This window comes from Boleophthalmus pectinirostris, unplaced genomic scaffold (assembly GCF_026225935.1).
Source record: "Boleophthalmus pectinirostris isolate CB_2022bp ecotype Guang Dong unplaced genomic scaffold, ASM2622593v1 HiC_scaffold_19, whole genome shotgun sequence".
Lineage (NCBI taxonomy): Eukaryota > Metazoa > Chordata > Actinopteri > Gobiiformes > Gobiidae > Boleophthalmus > Boleophthalmus pectinirostris.
The window spans coordinates 38,081,283-38,107,618 of NW_026571140.1; the positions used below are offsets into that span (position 1 = coordinate 38,081,283).

Sequence of the window (26,336 nt, forward strand, 5' to 3'; positions counted from 1 at the left end):
GGCTTTAAATCCTCGATCTCAGGAATCGTTGCCAACACAGAATGTCTGTCTTCATCTACATCCATCTCGACTGATTTGTTTACTGTTGCGTTGTGCCACAAAAGGGACACAGACAGGCGCTAGAGTTTGACGTCATGGCTTCACAACTCTTCTCTGATTGGCCGGTGTGCGGTCTACAACTTCCGGGGTTCCTGCAAAACGTCTAGTGTTTTCCGATTCCTGATCTAGTCGCTGGAGAATGAAATTGAGCGGAGGCACTAGGTGGCACCAGCCTGGTTACAATTATCTACCAATGGAATAAGTGTGTTTTTCTTAATTCAAGCAACATTCAATTTTGTTTCTAATGTTAAGTTGTTAAGATGTTCTTATTTTAAGTGTAGCAAGATGTATTTTCATATTTTAAGTACAAAAATTTTACTTTTCAAGTGAAAGTTACACAAATCATGGTCAAACTTTGTTAATTCAAGTAATTTTAACTTGACTATAGATTTTAGTTTTTTGTAGTGTAATAACATTTCCATGGAGACAAACATTTTTATACATTTATTTTCCTAATTTTCAGAAAAACAACAAATGAAAGAAAAGAAAAAATCTAATAAAGACATACACTGGGAAAAAAATAAATAAATAAACTGAGTCAATTCAACTTAACAAGTAAAATTATCTACCAATGGAATAAGTGTGTTTTTCTTAAGTCAGACAATACTAAATTTTTTTTGTTGTTTTTCTTATTTTAAGTGTATTTTAAGATGTATTTTCATATTTTAAGTACAAAAAGTCTTGTTCCACTGGCAGATCATTTTACTTGTCAAGTGAAATTTACTCAAATCATGGTCAGACTTTTTAAATTCAAGTCGTCTTAACTTGACTAGATTGTGTTTTTTGCAGTGTACAACATATTAAAATAAAAAAAGATAAGAAAGCGAGAAGAAAGAAAGAAAGAAAGACAGAGGAGAATTGTTTTTTAGCCAGTAGAGCATTTTCAAAACAATAAAACGTAACAAAGTGATCTTAATATGTATTGACTGAAATACAACACCTCCTCTTTAAACTAGGACCCAGAGTTTCATTCCTGTGAAGTTTCTCTCCACGTCTCATCTGCCTTTTGTGGTTTGAAAATCAGGTCGTGTGGCTTTTGGAAAGAAGAGGCCCTTTCAGTGAAATGCTCAGAGACAAAAGATGTGATTGTGGGCGTGGTGAAAGAGGAACGAGACTGGAAGCAGACGGCAGACCAGATCAGTCCAGAGGAGACGAGGAAAGGAGGATCCCATCTCAAACAGGTAAAGTCGACACGTTTTCTTCTTATTCTGAAAGGTTTGTTGATTTATATTGCTCTCAAAAACGAATTTCTTTCATAGATACTGCAAAAAATATATGTGTGAAGATAAAAACTAAGAAAAAAGTGATTGTATTTCTGCTTGAGCTGATTTGAAAAAGTCTAACCCTGTACAAACCTTTAAAAAAAAACGGTATAAAGCTTTATATTTTGAAGGTTTTAGAGCTCTCGAATGAATTAATTACACTTCAAAAACAAAATCTAGTCAAGTCTCTAAGTTAAAATGACTTAAATTAAGAAAGTTGCATCACGATTTGAGTACATTTCTCTTAAAAAGTAAAAATATCTGCCAGTGGAACAACACTTTTTGTACTTAAAATATGAAAATACACTTTGCTAGACTTAAAATAAGAAAAACAACATTTTTTTTACTTAAAATATGAAACAAAATCAAATGTCAAATTAAGAAAAAGCTTTATATTTTGAAAGATATATAGCTCTGGAATGAATGAATTAAGCTTCAAAAACAAAATCTGGCTAAGTCTCTAAGTTAAAATGATTTAAATTAAGAAATTGTCATCACAATTTGAGTAAATTTCTCTTCAAAAGTAAAAATATCTGCCAGTGGAATAAGACTTTTGTACTTAAAATATGAAAATACCACTTTGCTGCACTTAAATAAGAAAAATAACAACTTTTTGCACTTAAAATAAGAAACAAAATCAAATGTCAAATTAAGAAAAGCACATTTATTCCATTGGTAGATGTTGAATCAACTCAAATAAAGCAAAATCTTCTTAATTTAAGTCATTTTAACTCACTTAGATATTGTTTTTTCCAGTGTACGCATTCAGTTTTGTTTGTTTTAATTTAAATTTTGTCTCAGTAAGTCGCAAGTGAAATTGTAAATGCAAAGTTGCTGTTCTTTTTTGCAATACTGTCATAGTTAAACCGTGTTAGGGTTTATAAGTACTTTTTAATATCGTACAGTGATGCTCATGGACTGGTGTTTTTATTGTTTTTTTGTGTGACTGATGTGGTGGTTTGAGGGGAGCGACGTTTGCATGTGACCGGGTATTTATCGCGTGTAGATCGTTCCAGCTGAGGTTTGATGAAACGGTACAATTTTACTGTTACATCCTTCCAGTACTCGTAATTTTAAACGTTAAACTTGTGTCTGTCTGGACTCCGAGGTATTTTTGTCGAGGTTCAGGCCGACACGAAGACGGCAGGTTTTACACTAGTGGGACTGGATTTTATTTACATTGAGCTGTAGACCAGACTCGTCTCACCAGTTTGGGACATGAACCGTAAACTGTGAGGACTCGTGAGGTGCTGTTGCCTCGTGTGGATTTCACGATGTCGTCTGCAAATAGTTGAGCGTGGATTTTGGGACGGATCGCTGGGAGATCGTCGACGTACAGGGAAAAGAGCGCTGGGCCCAGAATCGATCCTTGTGGGACCCCGTCGGAAACACAAGCGGAGAGTGACTGAATACAGGCTGAATTCTGACGGTTATGCAGTCCCCTTTAATTGCCCCCTACTGACCCGATCTGTAACTGCCCCGTTAGTGACCCAGTCTGCGTTTACCCTCCTAGTGACCCAGTCTGTAGATGCTCCCCTAGTGACCTCGTCTATAATTCACACCCTCATGACCCGGTTTGTAACTGCCCCCCAGTGACCCAGTCTGTAACTGCCCAGTTAGTGACCCGGTCTGTAACTGCCCCCCTAGTGACCCAACCTATAACTGCCCACGTAGTGACCTGGTCTGTGATTACCCTCTTAGTGACCCAGTCTGTAATTCCACCCCTCGTGTTTCAATCTGTAATTCTCCCTCTTGTGACCCAGTCTGTAAATGCCCCACTAGTGACCCGACCTATAACTGCCCCCCTAGTGACCTGGTCTGTGATTACCTTCTTAGTGACCCAGCCTGTAACTGCCCCCCTAGTAACTCGATCTGCAATTCCCCCCCCCAGTGACCAGGTCTGCAACTGCCCCCCTAGTGACCCAATCTGTGATTACACCCCTCGTGATCCGATCTGTAATTCTCCCTCTAGTGACCCGGTCTGTAACTGCCTCCCTCATGACCAGGTCTGTAAATACCCCCCTAGTGACCTGGTTTGTAATTCCTTCCCCCTAGTGACCCGACCTGTAATTGCCCTGTTCGTGACCCGGTCTGTAAATGCCCCATTAGTGATCCGGTCTACAAATGCCCTTCTAGTGACTTGGTCTGTAACTCCCCCGCAGTGACCCGGTCTGTAAGTGCCCTGTTAGTGACCCAGTCTGTAGATGCCCCCGTAGTGACCTCGTCTGTAATTCCCACCCTTGTGATCATGTCTGTAACTGCCCCACTAGTGACCCGACCTATAACTGTCCCTCTAGTGACCTGGTCTGTAAATGCCCCCCCCCCGTGACCCGGTCAACACAAATACATAAATCTCTATTTTCTGTTCAAGTCGTCGCCTCCACTTAGACTATTCTTCAAAATAAGATCATCTACAAACTGGAGGGGGGCAGTTACAGGGAAAAGAGCACTGAGCCTAGACCTGATCCTTGTGGGACACCGATGAAAACACACATGAAGAGGGGCTGAATGATGACTCTGAATTCTGACAGACTGTGACTCGTCTGACGCAGGAGGAAGTCGTGCCGCCCGAACACATCAGGGAAATAAGATGTTTTGCATTTTACCATGTTCGTCTGATCAGAAGTAAACACAAAATCACAGCTCAGAGTGAAATGGCCCTGTGTATTTGTGCTCTAGAATCTGTCCACTGTTTGCATTTAACCAAGAGTGGAAAGCAACAGATTACATTTACTCACGTTACTGTAATTGAGTGGTTTTTGTGAATAATTTGTAATTTTTAAAGTAGTTTTTGAAATGGGTCATTTTACATTTACTCAAGTACATTTTGACCCAAGTCTTTTACTTCATTACATTGGAACCCACCCTCGTCACTGAGTAAAATCAGACTGACGCTACGTCTATATGACGACGGTCTGAACAGAAGACGCAAAAGTGGCTTCACTTTTTTTTTTTTTTGGGCTTCACAGTCGCTTCTCTAAGTGCGATTGCTGTAAATATTGTTGTAAATACTTCTTTTTTTGTTGGACTCTACCACCTCATTTTTCACTGTAAATATTCCACTCTGCACTTTGAGCTGTGGTGTGAATAAAAACGCACTTAAGTAAAGTTTTTTTGACTGAGCCATTATTTCTTTACATTTATTTCGGAAGAACCCTTGACATTCCGCGTTTAGATGAGCGTTTTCAGAAGGAAATCTGCGCGCATACGGTGACGCAAAAGTGTGTGGAATTGGATTGATTGAGCATGCCAGGTTTCTGTGTACTGTATGTTTAAGACGTAAACGTGTACGCGACGTGAGCAGAGTTTTGCGTCTTGGGCAGTGTAGACAGGAAACACTGCAGCAAAGTGTATTCAACTGTTCCACTCTGGAGGGTGGTTTCAGATTTTTGCATTTTTAAGCCCCAAAAACGCTGTCACCATCTAAACAAAAGTCACTTCCGATAAAATATTTTGTTGGTTTTATCCGCAAACGTTCTCATGTAAACAGGCCCTGATAGAGAAAAAAAAAAGAAATGTCAGCTGGAAATGAAAGGAAGCGGAGGAAGCACGGATTAGCGCTACAAACTTTGAAAATCAACTCCTGCTCAAACTGAACAAGAGCTTTACAGTCTAAAGTCGTAGAGTCCAGTGGGAAGAATATTCTGTAGGGCACTTTTTCATTTCTTATATCAGCAGTCAGTGAGCAATGTGTGCAAGATTTTTGTTTTGTATACTTTGGTTAATTTTCTTTCTTTTTTATTGTAGTGTTGTGAGTTGGTAGCCCGTTTCACTTCGTGGAAACTGTCTGACCTCGCAGCATTAGGATTCGTTTGCTCGATAGTAGGCGGGTACTTTTTTTTATTTAACCAATCACTGTTATTTGGTCGTGACGTATGTAATCTAACTAACAGGTATATTGAGCATTTGCCAAATCCCGTAGGAAGAAGAGCAATAACATCTTTCCCCTTGATAAAATTCACCAAACATTCTCTTTGTTCCAGCTTTAAATCCTCGGTCTCAGGAATCGTTGGCAACACAGAATGTCTGTCTCTTCTTAATTGGCCGGTGTGCGGTCTACAACTTCCGGGGTTTTTGCGAACCGTCTAATGCAGGGGTGTCAAACTCATTTTGGTCCGGGGGCCGCATATAAACCCCAAAAATAGCAATAAGTTCAAATAATTGTGCAGAGAAATGCAAATCTATTACAGAAATCTTTTTTAATTGATGAACTCTTTTCTTTTACAGAATATTATAATATTATGAACAACCTGAAACTTTAAGAAAAATACAGTTTCAACACAATGTTTTAACAATAACTTGTATGTAAATAGGAATAAGTTAGTTTTTCTTGGAAAATCTTGCACTCGGCTCCAATTTTTTCTCATTTCTGACATTTTTTGATGAGGTTGTCACGGTCAACAGTCAAAACGATCGTCCTTTAAGAGCGTTTGGAAAGAGAACAAGTCTTCATTTGTGCTGCTCTGGTGGGAGGAGCCACGTACAGAGACGCTGGAGAAACACAGCAGAAAATTACCAATATTTTAATAGAAAATATAATTAAAATATTTTAGTAGAAAATCAGCCGAGGACCAGATTAAAGGTCTTGGAGGGCCGGATCTGGCCCCCGAGCCGTATGTTTGACACTCCTGATCTAGTGTATTCTGATTCCTGACCTAGTCGCTGGAGAGAAATGAAACTGAGTGGAGGCACTAGGTGGCACCAGCCTGACTATGACTCTGCAGCCAGTTTCTAAAAATGATCTTTCTTTATCGTGTTTTGTAATAATTTTTATAGCCCCACAAATATACTCTCACAGTTTGTTGGAAATAGTTTCATATCGTGCACACAATGGCAAAAAAATTTCAAAATGCCAAGACTAGTTCATATTTACTTTCAACGGACCTGATGTATGTGGATCTTGTTGTTTAGTTTTTAAAAGGTAAAAGTCTTAAAGTTATTTGATTTAGTAAAACATAAAACTGCTCTGATAATGTATAAAGCATGGAATAAACAAGGTAATACCAAGCAACTTTTAAAATATATTCAAAGAGAGACAAGGGCGATTTGGACGAAGGGAGTTAAATAAAAAAAATAAATTAAAAAAAGTAAAAGTAAGAACAACTATTGGACAAATGGCTAAGTGCAAGTACAATTATGGAATAAATTGGAAGATGAGCATAAAAAATTTGCAAATATTAATCTTTTAAAATTTGCAAGGCACTTATTTAAAGATGTATCACCAGGAAAACTGATTTATTTATTATTATTATTATTATTATTATTATTATTATTATATTTATTATTATTATATATTATTATTAATTATTTATTTTATTTTATATTTATATTTATTTATTTTTTATTATTATTTTTTTAGACAGGGACAGCGCACAATTTTTACATATTAATATTAAAGAATTGTTAAAAGCTATTATTGATCATATATTTTAAATCTTGGTATGTGTTTTGTTAAATGTGCATGTTCTGAGAGTACGGAGACGACCTGTTGTGCCTTCATACCTTTTTTATTTTTGTTTTTAATGCATACTGATAAAATGCTTTAATGACCAGTTTGGCACCTTTAAAACAAAAGAGTGTCAAAGTGTCACGCGTCTCTGGAGGAGGAGCTGTTGACAGGTTTGACAGACTAGTTTGTCCTGTCTGGAGTTTTAGGCCGCGCCCACACCACAACACTCCTGGGGGTTTTTTGGGGGCTTTTATTGCGGGTTGAAAAAAATTTGCGTCCACACACGTCCGGACGACAGCGGAGCACTGAGTGAAAACGATGTAATACACATACCACACCTGTATGTGGCGCTGTTATCAATGATAATAATGTTTAATAATGCAGATCTCATCACTGTTTTTTTAAAGGGCCCATCTCCTGTAAAATCAACTTCTCAGAACTTTCTACCTTCCAAGAGTGATGTGTGGGTCTTGTATATAGTGTTGGGGAGTAACAGATTACAAGTACTGGAGTTACGTAATCAGAGTACAAATTATGAGTAACTGTATTCAGTTACAGTTACTGTTTCAGTGAGTGGTAATTGGATTACAGTTACTTTGTTGAAATAAATGGATTACACGGCGGTATTTTCCTGTTTTTACATTTGGGGCTATATCCCCTTTTTTTTTTTTTTTTTTTTTTTTTCCAGTAAGTCCACTCATTGCTGGACACTAAACCAGGTCTAAACCAGATCTAAAACCAGGTCTAAACCAGGTCTAAACCAGGTCTAAACTAGGAATAAACTAGGACTAACTAGGAATAAAGCAGGACTAAAACCAGGTCTGAACCAGGTCTAAACCAGGACAAAAGCAGGTCTAAAACCAGGTCTAAACCAGGTCTAAACCAGGTCTAAACCAGGTCTAAAACCAGGTCTTAAACCAGGTCTAAAACCAGGTCTAAACCAGGTCTAAAACCAGGTCTAAACCAGGTTAAAACCAGGTCTAAACCAGGACTAAACCAGGACCAAACCAGGATTAAAGCAGGACTAAAACCAGGTCTAAAACCAGGTCTAAACCAGGACTAAACCAGGACCAAACCAGGACTAAACTCGTGTGACTTAAATCACTGACATAATGGAAATACCAGATCTAAACCAGGACTCTAATCTGTGTATCATTCATTCGTTTTTCAATATAAAACCAAAAATAAGAAAATGAAAAAACAACAGACCGAGACTGAGACCGGGATTGAGACTGAGACCAGGCCGAGACCAGACAGGGACCAGACTGGAGGCTCAGAACCCACAGCAGTTCAGGAGCTCGAAGTTGAGGCTCGGACCCCGCAGAGGCTCGGAGTCAAAGTTCGGCGTCCACTCTGGAGTCCGCTCTGGTCCCGCTCTGGTCTCGGTACCGGTCTGGTCTCTGTCTCAGTCTTGCTCTGGTCCCGGTGTGGTCCAGGACCTGGATCAGTCCTGGTTCAGTTCGTTTGCGGTGCATCGCAGTCACGGACGTCACGTAAACGGGAAACATTATCCGTTTTTTTCCATTCTTCATTTAAACACAAAATTGAAAACTGAAAAAACGAATCTTTATTTGTTTTTTCATTTTGGTTTTGGAGACAAATAATGAAGAAAACAGTTGTTTTTTCATTTCTTATTTTTGGTTTTATATTGAAAAACGAATGAATGATACACGGATTAGAGTCCTGGTTTAGATCTGGTATTTCCATTATGACAGTGGTTTAAGTCAAATTTGAAAAATGAATGAACGAATGACACACGGATTGACTCTGTGTGAGTAAACAGACTCTACTCTACAAAATACAAGCTAAACCAGTTTTAAAAGGGAATGTACCTGATATTTTTAGTGTCTTTTAATACGTGAAAAACAAAACGATTTCATTTGCAGTGGCCCAACATTTTTCCTCGCTTCAGAGCATCCTACTTATTCGCCGTGATGAGTTTAGAAGCGATTTTCACAACTTTCAGACAGTGGAGTTTTGCCGTGACGGTAAAACTAATAACAACTAGCATGCTAACATTCACTTCCTGATCATTTGACAATAAAATCCTCGTAAACAGACGCAGACAGCACACAGAGGTCTTATTCTGAGCTCACGTTTTGCTCAAATACATGGGGCAAAACAGGACACAGGCGCATTGTGTAACTTTTCTGGCGTTGGATCCGTCACCTGCTTGTTTCTGCTTTGCAATGGAATGTTCCGCAGTGTGACTTTAAGCAGCTCTACCTTACATTTATTCAATTACAGGTGGTTTTACGGCTCAGAAATAACAAAATCTGACCTGTGGCTTGGTCCGGTTTGGTCTCCGTGGAGATATAAAGATTTAATTCCACACTGTGAAACATTCCAGACAAAGTAACGGAGAAAAACACTTGACGGGACCTCCACCGGAAAAGTTACACAATGCATCTTTAACTAAATACTGGAAATACGAGCCTGTTTTTATATTGCTTACGAACGGACCTTGTTAAAAGTGTTTTTTGTTTGATTTCAGGTTGGAGGAGTTGGTTGTTTTCGTTGGACGAGACACTTTGAACATGAGGTTAGTGCCTGTGTACTTGGATTAAGCTGATAAACAATTGTAAAAATGTATTATTAAAGGTGTAATGAAGTAATTAAATGTCTACTAGTGTTTAATCAACATACCGATAGAAGTATTTTATCTCAAGAACAAAAACAGAAAATTAATAAATTACTACTTGCCAGGCATTAATTAAACTTAATTGCGCATTATGTAACATTTCTGTTGGGGTGGGTCTGCTGCACGTCTGTTTCCATGGTGATTTTTTTTTTTTACCAGTACGACATTAAATCCATCTCGGGTTTATTCAGTTTTTACATTCGGTGTTTATATGGCGTAACTTTCTGTGAGTGCGGCCGCCTCTCCACAGATCTGACCTGTAACTTGGCCACACTACGGAACATTTCATTCAAACCAGTAACATCTCCATGGAGACACTGCAAAAGTTACACAATGCACCTTTAATATAGAAGCCTATGAGTTCTTTTGTAGAGCATTTGTTAACGGTACGATTCAAGTTAAAAGCGCACTTAATGGTGCATTGTGTAACTTTTCACATGCTTGTTTCTATGGAGATGTCATTGCTTTGTCTGGAATGTTCCGCAGTGTGACTTTAAACAGTTTGACATTGTATTTATTCAAATCCAGGTGGTTTTATAGCTCAAAAATACCTAGAAAAACAGACGTTCTAACTGTGAGCGGCGTCGCCTCTCCACAGATCTGACCTGTAACTTGGCCACACTACGAAACATTTCATTCAAACCAGTAACATCTCCATGGAGACACTGCAAAAGTTACATAATGCACCTTTAAAATACAAGCATATGAGTTCTTTTGTTGACAATTTGTTAACTGTACGATTCATGAAAATAAGAAGTTAAAAGCACACTTAAAGGTGCATTGTGTAACTTTTCACCTGCTTGTTTCTATGGAGATGTCATTGCTTTGTCTGGAATGTTCCGCAGTGTGACATTAAACAGCTCGACATTGTACATTTATACAACTGGTTACTACAGGTGGTTTTACAGCTCAAAAATACCTAGAAAAACAAACATTCTGACTGTGAGCGGCGTCGCCTCTCCACAGATCTGACCTGTAACTTGGCCACACTATGGAACATTTCATTCAAACCAGTAACATCTCCATGGAGACACTGCAAAAGTTACATAATGCACCTTTAAAATACAAGCATATGAGTTCTTTTGTTGACAATTTGTTAACTGTACGATTCATGAAAATAAGAAGATAAAAGCGCACTTAAAGGTGCATTGTGTAACTTTTCACCTCCTTGTTTCTATGGAGATGCCATTGCGTTGTCTGGAATGTTCCGCAGTGTGACATTAAACAGCTCTACTTTACATTTATAGAATTGGTTACTACAGCTGGTTTTATAGCTCAAAAATACCTAGAAAAACAAATATTCTGACTGTGAGCGGCGTCGCCTCTCCACAGATCTGACCTATAACTTGGCCACACTATGGAACATTTCATTCAAACCAGTAACATCTCCATGGAGACAAGCAGCTGGCACTAGAAAGAGTTACATAATGCACCTTTTTTATTTTAGAAGCCTATGAGTTCTTCTGTAGAACATTTGTTAACGGTACGATTCAAGTTAAAAGCACACTTAAAGGTGCATTGTGTAACTTTTCACCTGCTTGTTTCTATGGAGATGTCATTGCTTTGTCTGGAATGTTCCGCAGTGTGACATTAAACAGTTCGACATTGTATTTATTCAAATCCAGGTGGTTTTATAGCTCAAAAATACCTAGAAAAACAGACGTTCTAACTGTGAGCGGCGTCGCCTTTCCACAGATCTGACCTGTAACTTGGCCACACTATGGAACATTTCATTCAAACCAGTAACATCTCCATGGAGACAAGCAGCTGGCACTAGAAAAAGTTACATAATGCACCTTTTTTTATTTTAGAAGCCTATGAGTTCTTTTGTAGACAATTTGTTAACTGTACGATTCATGAAAATAAGAAGTTAAAAGCGCACTTAAAGGTGCATTGTGTAACTTTTCACCTGCTTGTTTCTATGGAGATGTCATTGCGTTGTCTGGAATGTTCCGCAGTGTGACATTAAATAGTTCGACATTGTATTTATTCAATTACAGGTGGCTTTACAGCTCAAAAATACCTAGGAAAAAACGACATTCTGACTGTGAGCGGGACCTCCTCTCCACAGATCTGACCTGTAACTTGGTCAGGTTTGGTCTATGAAGATAGAAAGGTTTAATGCCGTACTGTGAAACATTCCAGACAAAGCAATAACATCGCAAAGGAGAAAAGCATTTGATGGATCTTCTACCAGAAAAGTTACACAGTGCATCTTTAAAACAAACAACATTTCTATGGAAACAAACAAGCAGGAAGAGGCCCTTATCCAGGCTAAATAAGAGTCAGGTTTGTGGAAATGCAAGCCCGCTCAGAGAAGGGATATGTGCATGCTTTTTGGTCTATTCTTTAGGGTGAAACATTACACACTGTGGCTTTAATTTGTAACATAGGTGTAGATCATAATTCTACATTCTATTAAATATAACCTACAATACTGACATTATAATAATAAAATAATAATTATAATAATGGAAACTGAATCCGTGTATCATTCGTTCATTAGTTTTTCAAAATAACTAAACCAAAACCAAACCAAAAGTAAGAAAATGAAAAAAACAACTATTTTCTAATGAAAAAAAATGATGATTTGTTTCCCGTTTCAATTTTGACCATGAATCTACGATGAAAACTGGAGATGCTGGACTTTTGCGCCACATTTGGACTGAACCAGGACTGAACCAGGACTGAACCAGGACTGAACCAGGACTGAACCAGGAGTGTCTGGCTATGCGCAGCCATCGTCCAATTGCGCTTTGCGGACACCCTGCTCCACGGGGTCGGGGTCTCTCTGTCTCAAGTACTGGTTTAGTCCTGGTTCAGTCCTACTTCAGTTCTGGTTTAGTCCTACTGGTTCAGTCCTGAGTCCTGGTTTAGTCCTGGTTTAATCCGTGTTCAGTCCGTGTTCAGTCCTGTTTCAGTCCGTGTTCAGTCCTGTTTCAGTCCGTGTTCAGTCCTGTTTCAGTCCGTGTTCAGTCCATGTTCAGTCCGTTTCAGTCCGTGTCAGTCCTGTTCAGTCCTGTTTCAGTCCATGTTCAGTCCTGTTTCAGTCCAGTCCGTGTTCAGTCCTGTTTCAGTCCGTGTTCAGTCCTGTTTCAGTCCGTGTTCAGTCCTGTTTCAGTCCGTGTTCAGTCCTGTTCAGTCCTGTTTCAGTCCGTGTTCAGTCCTGTTTCAGTCCGTGTTCAGTCCTGTTTCAGTCCGTGTTCAGTCCTGTTTCAGTCCGTGTTCAGTCCTGTTTCAGTCCTGTTCAGTCCTGTTTCAGTCCGTGTTCAGTCCTGTTTCAGTCCTGTTCAGTCAGTCCTGTTCAGTCAGTCCGTGTTCAGTCCTGTTTCAGTCCTGTTCAGTCCAGTCCTGTTCAGTCCTGTTTCAGTCCCAGTCCTGTTTCAGTCCCTGTGTCCGTTCAGTCCTGTTCAGTCCTGTTTCAGTCCTGTTTCAGTCCGTGTTCAGTCAGTCCGTGTTTCCTGAGTCCTGTGTCCTCAGTCCTGTTCAGTCCTGTTCAGTCCAGTCCGTTTCAGTCCTGTTTCAGTCCTGTTTCAGTCCGTGTTCAGTCCTGTTTCAGTCCGTGTTCAGTCCTGTTTCAGTCCTGTTTCAGTCCGTGTTCAGTCCTGTTTCAGTCCGTGTTCAGTCCTGTTCAGTCCTGTGTTCAGTCCTGTTTCAGTCAGTCCTGTTCAGTCCTGTTCAGTCCTAGTCCTGTTTCAGTCCTGTTTCAGTTTTCAGTCCTGTTCAGTTCAGTCCTGTTCAGTCCTGTTTCAGTCCTGTTCAGTCCTGTTCAGTCCGTGTTCAGTCCTGTTTCAGTCCTGTTTCAGTCCTGTTTAGTCCTACTTTAACCCTGGTCCAGTCCTGGTTCAGTTCACATGCGGCGCAAAAGTCCGGCGTCTCCAGTTTAAGTTAAGGAAACGGGAAACAGCTGTTATCCGTTTTTTCCATTATTCATTTAAACACAAAATCGAAAAATTGTTATCCATTTTTTTCATTTTGGTTTTCTGAGACAAATAATGAAGAAAATAGTTTTTGTTTTCTTACTTTTGGTTTTATTTTGAAAAACGAATGAACAAATGATGCACGGATTGAAACTAGTCCATTGACTTGAAGCAGTGATTTTCAGTGACATTTTTTTACTGTTGAAAATGTGACAGTTTAGAATTTTTTGTTTAGCAGTGGGTGGAGATAGGGGGTGGGTGAAAACTGAAATTTTCTGAGCACTCAAGCCACAAACGCAAAACAACACAGGATCACTCAGACATGCGCAAGTCAATAAACAGAACTCTGAGTAAGATCATGAAGAGGGAACACTGATGTGAAATGGTTTAAAAAAAAAGCTCAGAAAAGTTTTTTTTTTTAACATAATTTGTCTTATTTTTTTCAGGAAACTCGCATCTCCAAAGTTAATTGCGTTCCTGGCCATGTGCTGCTTTGGGTTTTTCTTCAAAAGCTTCAAATCCAGTTACTTTGGGTGAGTCCGGTTCAAAAAGCACAGATCACACAAATCCATGTGTCATACGCTCATTCGTTTTTCAAAATAAAATCAAAAATAAGAAAACTAAAAAACAATTTTTTTCATTATTTGTCTCGGATAATGATTGTTTTTAAAATTTTTCGATTTTGTGTTTAAATGAATAATGGAAAAAATGGATAACGACCGTTTCCCGTTTCCGTGAGTTAAAACTGCGATGCTGGACTTTTGCGCCACATATGGACTGAACCAGGACTAAAAGAGGTCCAACCAGACCAGAACCAGACCAGGACTGAGACCAGGACCAGACCAGGACCAGACCATGGACAAGATCAGGACTGAGACTGTGACCAGACAAGGACCAGACCAGGACTGAGACTGTGACCAGACCAGGACCAGACCAAGGACTTAGACCGGAACTGAGACCAGGACTGAGGCCGGGACCAGACCAGGACCAGACCAGCACTGAGACTGTGATTAGACCAGGACCAGACCAGGACTGAGACTGTGACCAGAACAGGATTAAGACCAGAACTGAGACCAGGACTGAGGCCGGGACCAGACCAGGACTTAGGCCGGAACTGAGACCAGGACTGAAAACGGTTTAGTCCTGGTTTAGTCCTGGTTTAGTCCTGGTTCAGTCCGTATGGGGTGCAAATGTCTGGCATCGCAGTTTTAGTCACGGAAGAAGGAAACGACCGTTATCTGTTTTTTTTTTTTTTCCATTATTCATTTAAACACCAAATCAAAAACTGAAAAAACCAAATTGTTATCTGTTTTTTCATTTTAGTTTTGGAGACAATTTCATTTTTGGTTTGGTTTTTTCATCTGTGTTTTTTGCTCAGCCCGAATGGAGAGGTGGTGGAGAGCGGAGACGAGTTCGACGCGCCGGATCGACAGGAAGAGGAGGTCAGGGGGGCGGAGCCTGTGGACCCAACCAGGAAGAAAATCCAGGCCGTCAACATGAGCAGCGTGGACCAGACTCTCAACTTCTTGTGAGCATCAGCCAGTTTATGAATAGGTCTTATTTTACTCTGATATGGTGAGGTCATTTCCCCCCACACTGAACATCCTCTTCTATTTCTGTTTTGAAGGAACTTTGCCCATTCTAAAGATATCTGTTTTGAATTAGTAATCGCTATGGCAACAGTCACAATTTCTCATCCTGTTGACAACCTTGATAGTGGTGGATGATACAACTAGAACTGAGGTCTCAAATTGAAATTTCTCACGAGCCAAGTCCAGATCAATAACAGTTTAACGTAGTAAAACAAATAATAAAACTATTTCTAGAGCTGAGGCGAAAGGCAAAGCTCAGTCTACGTTCCTGCCCTCACGTATGGTCAGGAGCTCTGGGTAATGACCGAAAGGACGAGATCGCGGATACAAGCGTCCAAAATGAGGTTCCTCCGCAGGGTGGCTGGGCTGAGATAGGGTGAGGAGCTCGGAGTAGAGCCGCTGCTCCTCCACGTCGAGAGGAGCAGGTGATGTGGCTCGGGCGTCTGCCTCCTGGTGTTCGTGACATGTCCCACTGGGAGGAGACGCCGGGAAAGACCCACGACACGCTGGAGGGACTATGGCTACGTTCAGACTGCAGGGCTTAACGCTCAATTACGTTTTTTTTGTGAAATCCGATGTTTTTTCCGATTTTCACATTTCCAATTAAATGCGACTTCTATGTGACTCCAGTGTGAACATTAAACGGCCGAAAGTGTCCGTGACACATGGACACTGACGGGACACGATGACGAAAACAGCGAGCGTGCTCTGTGTTTACAGAAGTTGTCCAAACATGGACGCAGCATCGAGCATGAGCATTGGAGATTTTAAGTTCTCCTCTCGTACCAGAACCAGAACAAACAACTTCTTATTTTTTAAGGAGGAGATTGAGAAGGAGAAGGACGAGGTTTTTGGCCGTGGTGTTGTGGGGCAGTGCAGCGACGTCTGTTGAAAGGAACGTGTGGATGTGGAGACGGACGTAGCCAAGAGTTGTGAGTGGAACTTCATTCAGGCACGGAGTTCAACAATTGGTTCGAGCGCAGAATCGTGACGAGGATAACTGTGGGTAGAGTCGCGTCATGAAGTCGCTTCACCGTTCAGACTGGGAAGTCAAGTGTCAGGGAGTTAATCGTGACCTTTCAGACATCGCCGGACGGCATTCTGGGTCACAGGTCGAAAGAAAAGGCTCTGGACGGTGCTGTTGATTGGATTCGATGAGTAAAAATGGTGGAGTGAACAGAGTAGGTGACTGCGCTGAAGCCTTGAGGAATGGAAAACTGGAAGTGGAATGTCTAGAAGCAGATATTAACTTAAATTTTGCAGGAAAGGGAAATATAAAAGGATATGCCTGGGTTTCTGGATAGAACATATTGAAAATCTGGAAGGTAACCTTTAGCCTCATGATTCTATAATTCTGGAAGGTGAATCCAAGATGCATGTCATATGTTTTCAGCCAAGGTTCCAGGTATGCAAGGTGCCCATTCAGGTCCCATTCAATGGGCTGAGCTCAATGGCGCATGATTAGATTAGCCCGGCTAGGCTAGTATGTCCGGTGGCTGTGGGCCGACGAGAGCATGCGCAGTAGTGCTCTTTTTCAGTCCCATGGGCACACGCAGCAAAGCGACGTGACACACGCACGGAGCGCGAAGGCTCGTGCATCACTGATGCTCTTGGTCAAAGCGATCACGTGATGCACGAGGAGGAAGAGGAACGAGAGCGGAGCAGAGCGGAGCCGGAGCTATAAAGCGTTTTTTAAGACAACTTAAGGATTTTGAGTGAGATTTATGATCTAAAAATAGGTAAAATCGCCAACCGAAACAAGCAAATTGATGGCTCTACAACTGTAAAGAGTGGCCTGTGCTCCATGGTGCATGTGCCCAAAATAATTTTCTCTTCCGCATTTACTTCCTCAATACAGACGAGCTCCTCCCACCCGTGTGACGTCTGTAACGTGCACAGCGTGAAGCGTTTGGACCAATGAGAGCGAGCGCTGCTAGAGCGGAGCTGGAGCGGGACTAGGCTAAGTCTTTCAAAACTAAATTTTAGGCGCTTTGAGGATTTAAACATTTTAAAAAGTTTATGCTGTGAAAATAGAAAAGCATACTACAAAATCAGACTTTTGTGAAAGTTGTGGATCAGTCGAACACAGGCAGTCTGAATTCCCAAAAAATGCATTGGGCTCTGTGGGAGAATTCTGTCTGGGCCCAAACTCCCGGGAGCTGCAGTACCTGGAGCGGCCACTAGTTGGTCTCGAGCTGGGACAGAGGAATGCTTTATCCAGTTCTGTTGTAGCCACGTCATTTTTATCTAACCTGTCAATGTGTGCTATCTTTCATCAAATGAACTGTTCTTAAACCACACCTTAATCTTAAAAAAACATTTCATTCACAATGTATTTATTCATGTGTCTCACGGTACGATATTTATTACAATATTTTTAGAGCGTAACAAAAGTGTAAATATACTACAGTACTTTTTCCTTTAAAAATGACCTGAACAGCCTTTGATTCTGTCATAAACCAAAGACTTAAGATTTAAAAGTGCTTATAACATTTATTTCATCAGGTAAATTGCACTGAGCAAATGATTGTGTTCTATGTAATTCCTTCTGTTTCTTTTAGTTTCTTTTGTGTGCCATTCAGAAGCTCTGGTCCAAATCATATGTGTTTTGTTATTGTTTTGTTTTGTAATCTTTAATTTGCTCTCCCTGCTCAGAGCTCGTCCGGACGTGCCCACACAGACCCCCTGGAAGGCCCCCATCATGTGGGAGGGCATGTTCGATGGAGCTGTGTACGATAAAGCGCACAGAGAAGCCAACACCTCCGTGGCTCTCACCGTCTTCGCCGTCGGCAGGTACTCTAAAAAAACAAAACACTACGAAACATTTTGCACAAGAGAAACGTGTACGAAGTAATTAAGTGTGTTTCCCAGTCCTCTGTTATATTTCTTTTTTTTTTTCTCGTAAGTCAGCGTGTTTGTTTTGACACAAACACACCGTGCATTTCTCTGATTGGTCAATCCGCCTGTCAGTCACGCCCACTGGAAATGAGGGAGACAGGATATGGTTGTAGACTCGGGTGTTTGTAAAAGCGTGTGGGGAAAAAAAATGCTAAACTAAAATCTGGCCAAATTCGGATTACTTGAATTTAAAAAGTTTCATGATTATCATAAATCAGTGCCTCTATTTGGACACCTCGCATCTGAACGAAGGAGAAGAAAGAGAAAGACCAGAGAACCAGCGGCTCGGAGCCCAAGGCCGGGCCAGAGCTCAGAGCCCAGAGCCCCACAGCCGTTTACTGTAATTTTTCTTTTAAAGCGCCGTTCCATTGAGTACACACTATTTTGATTCTCACAGTAATACGGAACAAAGCGCATCCCTTTTCACCTCAATACGGAACGATTCCATTGTTCAAGGGACGGTTGGCAGCCCTAACAATGGCCAGCCGACTAGAAAACCTGTTTTAATCGTCCGTTTAATCATACCGTTCAGTTCTGTTCTGGGAAGGGGAAACAGTCTGAACCACAGACAGGGCGAGAAAATACACTTTAGGGCATCACTGTGAACGGTCTCGTGTGAATGAATGAGCAGCTTTTGTACAGATCCAGATCAAACAAACCACAGAGCAGAAGTGAGCGGGCGTGGGACTGTGCTCTGCTGTGGGTGGTGCATCCGGACGGCACACGAACATGTTAAGCATTTATCATCCTCAGTGTTGGGAGTAACGCGTTATAAAAGTAACGAATTACAGTAATGCATTACTTTTTGCTGTAACGCAGTAATGTAAGGCATTACAGGGGAAAAAATAGTAATATTTTACTCGGTACAAATGTGAGTAACGCGCGTTACAATGTTTTGTTTTTTTTTTTAATCTGGATTGAAGTGGTGGTTTTTTCTTCATACAAATTCGCTAAAATCACCTCGATATCAGCAGCGGTGAAACGCCGGAGATGCGCCCTCATATAGACCTTCAGGTAACCGCGGGCGAAAGGACTGACAAAGAACTCCACGCTGTTTAGACCTGGTTTAGACCTGGGTCAGTTCTAGTTTAGACCTGGTTTACACTCGTCCCTCCCTCTATCGCAGTTCACTTTTCGCGGTCTCGCTGTTTCGCAGATTTTTTATTTTTTTTTTTGTGTGCAATTTTGCATGCCCTTTTTTTTTTTTTTTTTTTTTACATTGTATGAATGTGTATTGCGTTCCTCCCGCTGCGTCCTGACTGGCCAAGGGACTCCTGTCTCCTGTCAGTACAGTACAGAATGTGTCCAGCTGCCAAATTTAAATACATGTTCAGTCTCTAGCAGTGTGATTCTGAAGTGCTGTACGGTTGCAAGTTTTCTCCCCGACGAAACCCACAACGTCGACGAAACGTTCTGCACCGACAAAGGCTCCTGCGCTCGCACCCAAAAGGCAGAGGAAGATGCAAACATCACACAAAAAGTTGGACTTCTGGACACGCTGAAGGAAGGTAGAAGTTACGCGCTGTAACAGACTCTTGCACCGGCTCGGGTCCCTGCAAATAGTTGCTGAAATCAGGGCCGTGAGCCCGAGCAGCAGGATGTCTGTAAAGAGCGATCGGGTGACAGCCGCTCTTACCTCCGTGAGGTGCGGAGCAGAGCCGCTCCTTTCTCCTGCGTCACCTTCAAGCCCGTCCTGACAGTGAGTCCTGTTTTAGTCCTAGTTCAGACCTGGTTTAGTCCTGGTTCAGTCCATATACAGCGCAAAAGTTATTTTGGTGAGAGTAACTTAAAGTAATGCAATAGTAATGTAATGCCTTACATTTTAAATGCAGTAATATTGTAATGTAACGAATTACTTTGAAATGACAGTAATGGGTAATAAATAACGCATTACAGTTTCAAAGTAACTTGCCCAACAGTGATCATCCTAATATATTTCCAAATAAAAGAAGTCGTTGCATGTTGTTTTTCACTGAACTCATTTGATATTTATTTTTACGATTCTGGTATTCACTGAATGCAACACGCCACGCCCTCGATCTGCTCCGCTCCACCTGATACCCAGGCTCGGCACACCGACTGTTTAGAGCTCCATGCCCGCCCTAAACTTGCACTAGTGCTGAGATCAGGGGCGCGATAGGGACACATGAGTTCTTAAGGAAGCAGGACGAACCAGATTCTCTTCCTGACAGATTTGCATCATTGGCTCCACTCTGTTCTGAAGCACAAGTTTGAATAGGACTTCATGTTATTGTTCACTGATCAGCAGTAGTATGTTGTTAAGGGAACTGCGTGTATATTTTGGTTTTAAATGTAATAAATGTGACTTTAAATGTGTCCCTAAATATGAGGTGGGTCTCCAGCCTGTAGCTCAGGAGCTCTCCAACCCCATCCAAGTGACTCACCGAGGGATTTCTGAATCATATGTATTATGCTGGATAACTGAAAATGAATTAATTATGTGACTATTTATTATTACACTTCTCCTTTAAAACGGTTTTCCTTTAACATGAGTTCAGGTGGGTGTGATTGACAGGTGGACTAGCCAATCAGGGACAGACATATTCTGTCTATCGAAACAAATATGGTTTGCTTGTGCGGAAGTGTGTTTGTAAATGATGTGTGACCAGTAAGTTCCTTTTTTCACGAGTCACTGAAATAAACAAATCTGATGGATGATGATATTTGGTTCTGACTGAGGGGTCAGTCCACCTCAGTTCACACAATGAGTTAAACCCTACTTCCTCAAATTTTGATCAAACTTGGTAGGTAAATCAGAGCCAGAAAAGCCAAAATTTCACATTTTAGTTTGATATTTGGCATGTCTTAAGATGGGGGTAAGTCAACTTCTAGGAAAAATGAATTAATTACGTGACTATTAGTATTAGTGTCTCACTCTGTGCACTAATAAATGGATAATGGTTTATGTCTGGTAGGCTTGCCCTCTTTCTTATATCCCCATTTTAATCCTCAGAACAGTGAAAATGTCAAATGTGTCGCATAAACGAGTTTCTTTCCTTTAAACAAACAACAAAACTGTAGCTGTAACAAAAATAGTTTAGTAAAATATAGAGGTGTAACGATATCGAAGTCTCACGGTATGAGACTCACAGTACGACATTTATTGCGATATCATGGGAAAGCTCACGATATAGAGGAGAGGCTCAGGATTAGGGATGTAACAATATCCAAAACTCAAGGTACGATATTTATTGCGATATTTTTTGGAGATAAACAAAACTGTAAATAGCGACTTTTTCCTTTTAAAATGCCTTGACAAGATTTAATCCAAAGAACGAAGACTTAAAAGTGCTTAGAACTGTTATTTCTTCTTGTAGTCTGCGCTGAAATGGAGCAAAGGATCATGGTCTATGTAGTTCCCTCTGTCTTTAAGCTATTGCTGCACCATAACTCTCAGTTTAAGCAAAGAGACTTGTTATTCGATATATTGTGATGGTCCATAATGTTGTTGTGAGAACTTTGACGATACGATATCACGATATTCCGGTTATTGTTACATCTCCAGTAAAATATACCCCAAAAAATACTCTTCGTGATATATTGATACAGCAGCCCACGATATCAATACTGTATCATAACATAAAGCGATAGTATATATTGATATTTTGATATTTTTGCAAACTCCTATGATTTTTATGGTTTTGCTTTTATTTAGCTTTTTCTGTTTTGTTTTAGGACTGGTACGACCAAATTTTAGCAATTTACCTTTTTGTTGTCTTAATTTTATGATCTCTGTGCAGCACTTTGGAAACTGCTGTGCTTTAGAAATAAATTAGATTTGGATTTTGAGGAGCCAGAGGTGCAGATTGGCAGCTTCACTTCCATTTGTCAGTCAGTAATGGTTATAAAAGTAACTCAGTATGAAGTATGAAGTATGAAGTGAGAGAATAAATGATGTGTGAAGCTTCCTTTGAGTGGCCAAACAAAAAAGTTAATCTCTTTATTGTTGTCTTTGTGCTGCATCTTTGGATGTTTAGAAAAGCACTATATACATTATTATTATTTTAATTATTATTCATATAAATCATTCTGTCTCCGTGACTGAACAGCAGGTGTTTTGTGCTCCAAAGGGTGAATAAACTCTCTAATCCATTAATCTGATGTTATTACACGGTCTTTGTCTGCGGTTCACAACACACTTCTCCTTTAACATGAGTTCAGGTGGGTGTGATTGACAGGTGGATTAGCCAATCAGGGACAGACATGTTCTGTCTATCGAAACAACTATGGTTTGCTTGTGCGGAAGTGTGATTTGTTTGTAAATGATGTGTGACCAGTAAGTTCCTTTTTTCACGAGTCACTGAAAAAACAAATCTGATGGATGATGATATTTGGTTCTGACTGAGGGGTCAGTCCACCTCAGTTCACACAATGAGTTAAACCCTACTTCCTCAAATTTTGATCAAACTTGGTAGGTAAATCAGAGCCAGAAAAGCCAAAATTTCACATTTTAGTTTGATATTTGGCATGTCTTAAGATGGGGGTAAGTCAACTTCTAGGTAAATTTGTGTGGAAAAAATAAATAAATAAAAACTCCAGATATATTATGTGGCCATACGGGCTTGTTAAAGCCTGATCCCGTCAGATCTCAGAAGCTCAGTCGGGTCTGGTCAGTACTTGGACGCGAGACCACTGGGAAAATCAGGTGCCACAGTGGGGCAGCAGTTGTAAAAAAAACTGTTGTTGTTTCCTTAATCAAGACTTCACCCTCATTGCCTAGTATGAGAGTGGTGTGTGTGTGAGTGATGGTGGTGGTTGGAGGGGCCGATTGCGCAGATTGGCAGCCTCGCTTCCGTCAGTCTGACCCAGGGCAGCTGTGGCTACAGTAGTGGCTTACCACCATGGGGTCTGGAGTGAATGAATAATGCTCTGTAAAGTGTCTGAGTGTCCAAAAAAGCGTTAAATAACAATAATGCATTATTATTATATTGTCTTCGCAACAATTCCCGAGAATGAGGATTTAAAGCAGTAACAAAGAGAATGTTTGGTGAATTTTATCAAGGGGAAAGACGTTATTGTCCTTCTTCCTATAAGATTTGGGAAAAGCTTAATATACCAGTGTGTGTGTGTATATATATATATACATATATACACACACACACACACACACACACACCAGTCATCACCAAATACCAACCACTGGTTAAAAAAAAGAAGTACCCGCCTACCATTGAGCGAACAAATCTTAATGCTGCGAGGTCAGAGATGAATCAGGTTAAGTCTTCACTGCATTTTAGTAAAATAAGTAGTCTAAGCTGTCATAGACCATGTAAATGATCCTTTTTCTTATGATCCTTTCTCTTACAGATACTTGGAGGCGTACTTGAAAAACTTCATCATCTCAGCAGAAAAACACTTCATGATCGGGATTCCACTGACTTACTACATATTCACGGACACTCCCGAAGACGTCCCTGAGTTCGTCCTGGGTCCTGACCGCACCATGAAAGTCCTGTACACCCAGGGCCACTCCCGATGGCAAGACATCTCCATGATGCGAATGAAAACTCTATCCCAGATTATCGACAAGGAGATCAGCTACAAACACCCGTACGTCTTCTGCCTGGACGTGGACAGCATTTTCGAAGCCCGGTTCGGAACGGAGGCGCTGGGCGAGTCCGTGACGGTTCTGCATTCTTATTACTACACCGTAAAACAAGAGGCTTTCACGTACGATCGAAACCCAAAGTCGAAAGCGTACATGGAGACTGGAGACTACTACTACCACGCTGCGTTGTTTGGAGGCACCTGGCCCAACGTCAAAGCTCTGGTGGAATACTGCTACAACGGCATCATGGAGGATAAGAAGAACAACGTGGAGGCGCTCTGGCACGACGAAAGCCATTTGAACAAGTACTTCTGGCTCCACAAACCCACCAAGCTGCTCTCTCCAGAATACTCCTGGGACGCGATCTCGTTAAAAGACAGAAAGGACATCCACGTGGCCAGAATGATCTGGGCCAAGAAGCGCTACGATGTTCTGAGAGGATAGTCGATACCTTGCAGCTCGATATTCCCTGGGGGTGTGATGCTAACTGGAGGCACTGCTCTGTCTGAAGCGCCGTTACTCAAGTTAGACTTTAATCTTAACCAAATCTGAGCATAAAGAACTGATTTACCTGGAACTACAAGTGAGATGGTTTGTGCTGTTAAACAAGACTCTCACATAACTTGGCCAACAGTTTTTCAGTTAGTCACTCTCTCTTTTTTTTTTTTATTTTTTTATCAAACTCATGAAAAATCCAATCCATGACAAAGGAAAAATTCAATTTGTCTACTGGACAAAAGACCCCACACTCTAGACCTAAATAACTAACATAAAATGTAAACAAGTAGGTGTGTTAGTTTCAGAGTAGTTTCAGTGTAGTTAGCTCCTCCCTTCAGGCAGATATAAGAAAGTGTCCACCAGCATTTTGACCAGAACTGAAGAAGCAGCTTGGATGAGCTGAGAAACATATTCGACCAAATAAACTTTTGTCCAGTTGACAAATTGAATTTCTCTTTTGCCTTTAATCAAACTCCAAAACAAGATCATGAACACCACTCACAGGCTCTTAAAAATGTGTTATGACCTAAATCAAATTTTTTTCGATCTTTTAATGACAGTCTGAACAACACAGACTGTGCTCCTAAAACTGATACATATCCGATCTTTTGACATGCGACTTCAGTCTGAACGGCCAAAGCGCATTCATCCACCTACACGTCAGGCTCAGAGTCTCGTCAACGGAGGGAAAGTGAGGTTAGTGAGTTTATTAATATTTGGGGGGATCGCTGTATTCAGGACAAATTGGAGCGGTCTTATCAGAACCAGGCAGTTTTAGAAATGTATGCCAAAGAAATGTCCGAGCGAGGCTACAGGCGGTCCCGGCTCCAGTGTCGATGAAAAATAAAGAGCCTGCGAGACAAATCCAAGGAGGCTAAAGACTCAAACAAACGAAGCGGCCGTGGACGTGTAACCTGGACCGTATTTTGGGAGACAAGCCCAATGTTTAGGCGACTTCTGTAAACACTGAGCACCTCCAATGCGCATGCGGGACACTTTTGGACCATTTAAAGTTCACTCTGGAGATCACATACAAGTCGCCTTTAATTGGAAACGTGAACGACCTCGCAAAAAAAATCAGATTTCACCAAAAAACCCCGAATTGAGCATTAATCCCTGCAGTCTGAACGTAGCCTAAGTGCATTTGTGTCACCATGGTAACTGCTGAACAACTGCTATAGACATGCAGCAAACCCCCAGCGCGATGCCACTGCGAAGTATCAGTAGCTTTAAATTGGAACTAAACCTGGACTAGACCAACACCAAACCAAGTCTACAGCTTAGGTGCAAGACTAAACTGGGATCAAACCTGGATACAATGTGAATACAACTGAATACCAAAGAATATGGGCATTTGTAATTTGAAAACTACTATTATTAGAACTTTTCCCATTACAATAACCAGATATATTTTTGCGATTCATTAAACAAGTGCTATAAAATGTCTATCATTGTCTTGGTTGAGGTTCAAGTACAAATAAATTCGATCTGACTGTGAAATTAACAAAAACTGTGCAGAAATATCCCTGTTTAAATTGCACAGCAAGTTTTGTCTATTTTTATTTTGAAATGACAATTTGTTTCATCAGATTTTGAGTTTTAAATACTGTTGAATTTCTCACTTGGAATTTTTTTTAACTCTGAGAAAACATGTTTGAATAATTTTTTATTTTGAATATTGATTTTGAGCTTTTTTAGTCTACATTTTTAAAGTGTATTACAAATTCGCCTTTTAAATGTTCAGCACAGATAGTTTCAAGTCCTGAAATACAACAAAGTGTAAAAAATTTGAGGTCTTGAAAATATCTGTGTTGAATATTTAAAAGGTGAATTTTTTATACATATTGAAAAAGTATATTTAACATTTCAGCAACTAAAATTCAGTTGCTCATTGAAATTGACTCGTTTGTCTACTTTTATTTTGAAATTAGCAATTTTTGTAAGCTTTTTATTACTCAACAAAATATACTATAACAACAACAACACCAATGTACAACAACCTATTGTCTTGTGTGACAATACATGCATCATGAATTTCGGACTTTCGGTCATTATGTAATACATACTGGGAAGGATTTTCCGAAAACCTTTGGCTGCCTAAGAAATCATCCAGAGTTTGCAGTGAATATTTTGTATGTGGAGCACTCAACCTCGATTACAAATTTAAAAAGTCAACGCCAAAGCGAAAGGCAGCAGCTGTTCACCAAGAAACACCTTCCACTGCAAAGAGACCAAGACGTGATGTTGTTTTAAAACCACAAGAACAAGAAAGTGCAGCTCAGTCTGTTTGTCTTATGTGCCTCTCGATTAATAAACGGGATCCTGCTTTGATATCGCTCCACATACAAAATGTTCACTGCAAACTCTGGATTATTTCTTATGGTTTCCTTTTTGGTCCTTCCTGTGGA

General features: G+C 40.5%; 1 protein-coding gene across 1 annotated transcript; it reads left to right on the top strand.

Moving 5' to 3' along the window:
- Window positions 1-1,258: 1,258 nt before the first annotated feature.
- On the top strand, window positions 1,259-24,573 carry LOC110166888 (N-acetyllactosaminide alpha-1,3-galactosyltransferase-like). The gene is made up of 6 exons (XM_020932218.2): window positions 1,259-1,280; window positions 9,305-9,352; window positions 13,818-13,904; window positions 14,750-14,899; window positions 17,619-17,756; window positions 23,190-24,573. The coding sequence occupies exons 2-6, from the start codon at window positions 9,348-9,350 to the stop codon at window positions 23,872-23,874; spliced, it is 1,065 nt and encodes a 354-aa protein (XP_020787877.1). The 5' UTR covers window positions 1,259-1,280; window positions 9,305-9,347; the 3' UTR covers window positions 23,875-24,573.
- The last annotated feature ends 1,763 nt before the right edge of the window (window positions 24,574-26,336 follow it).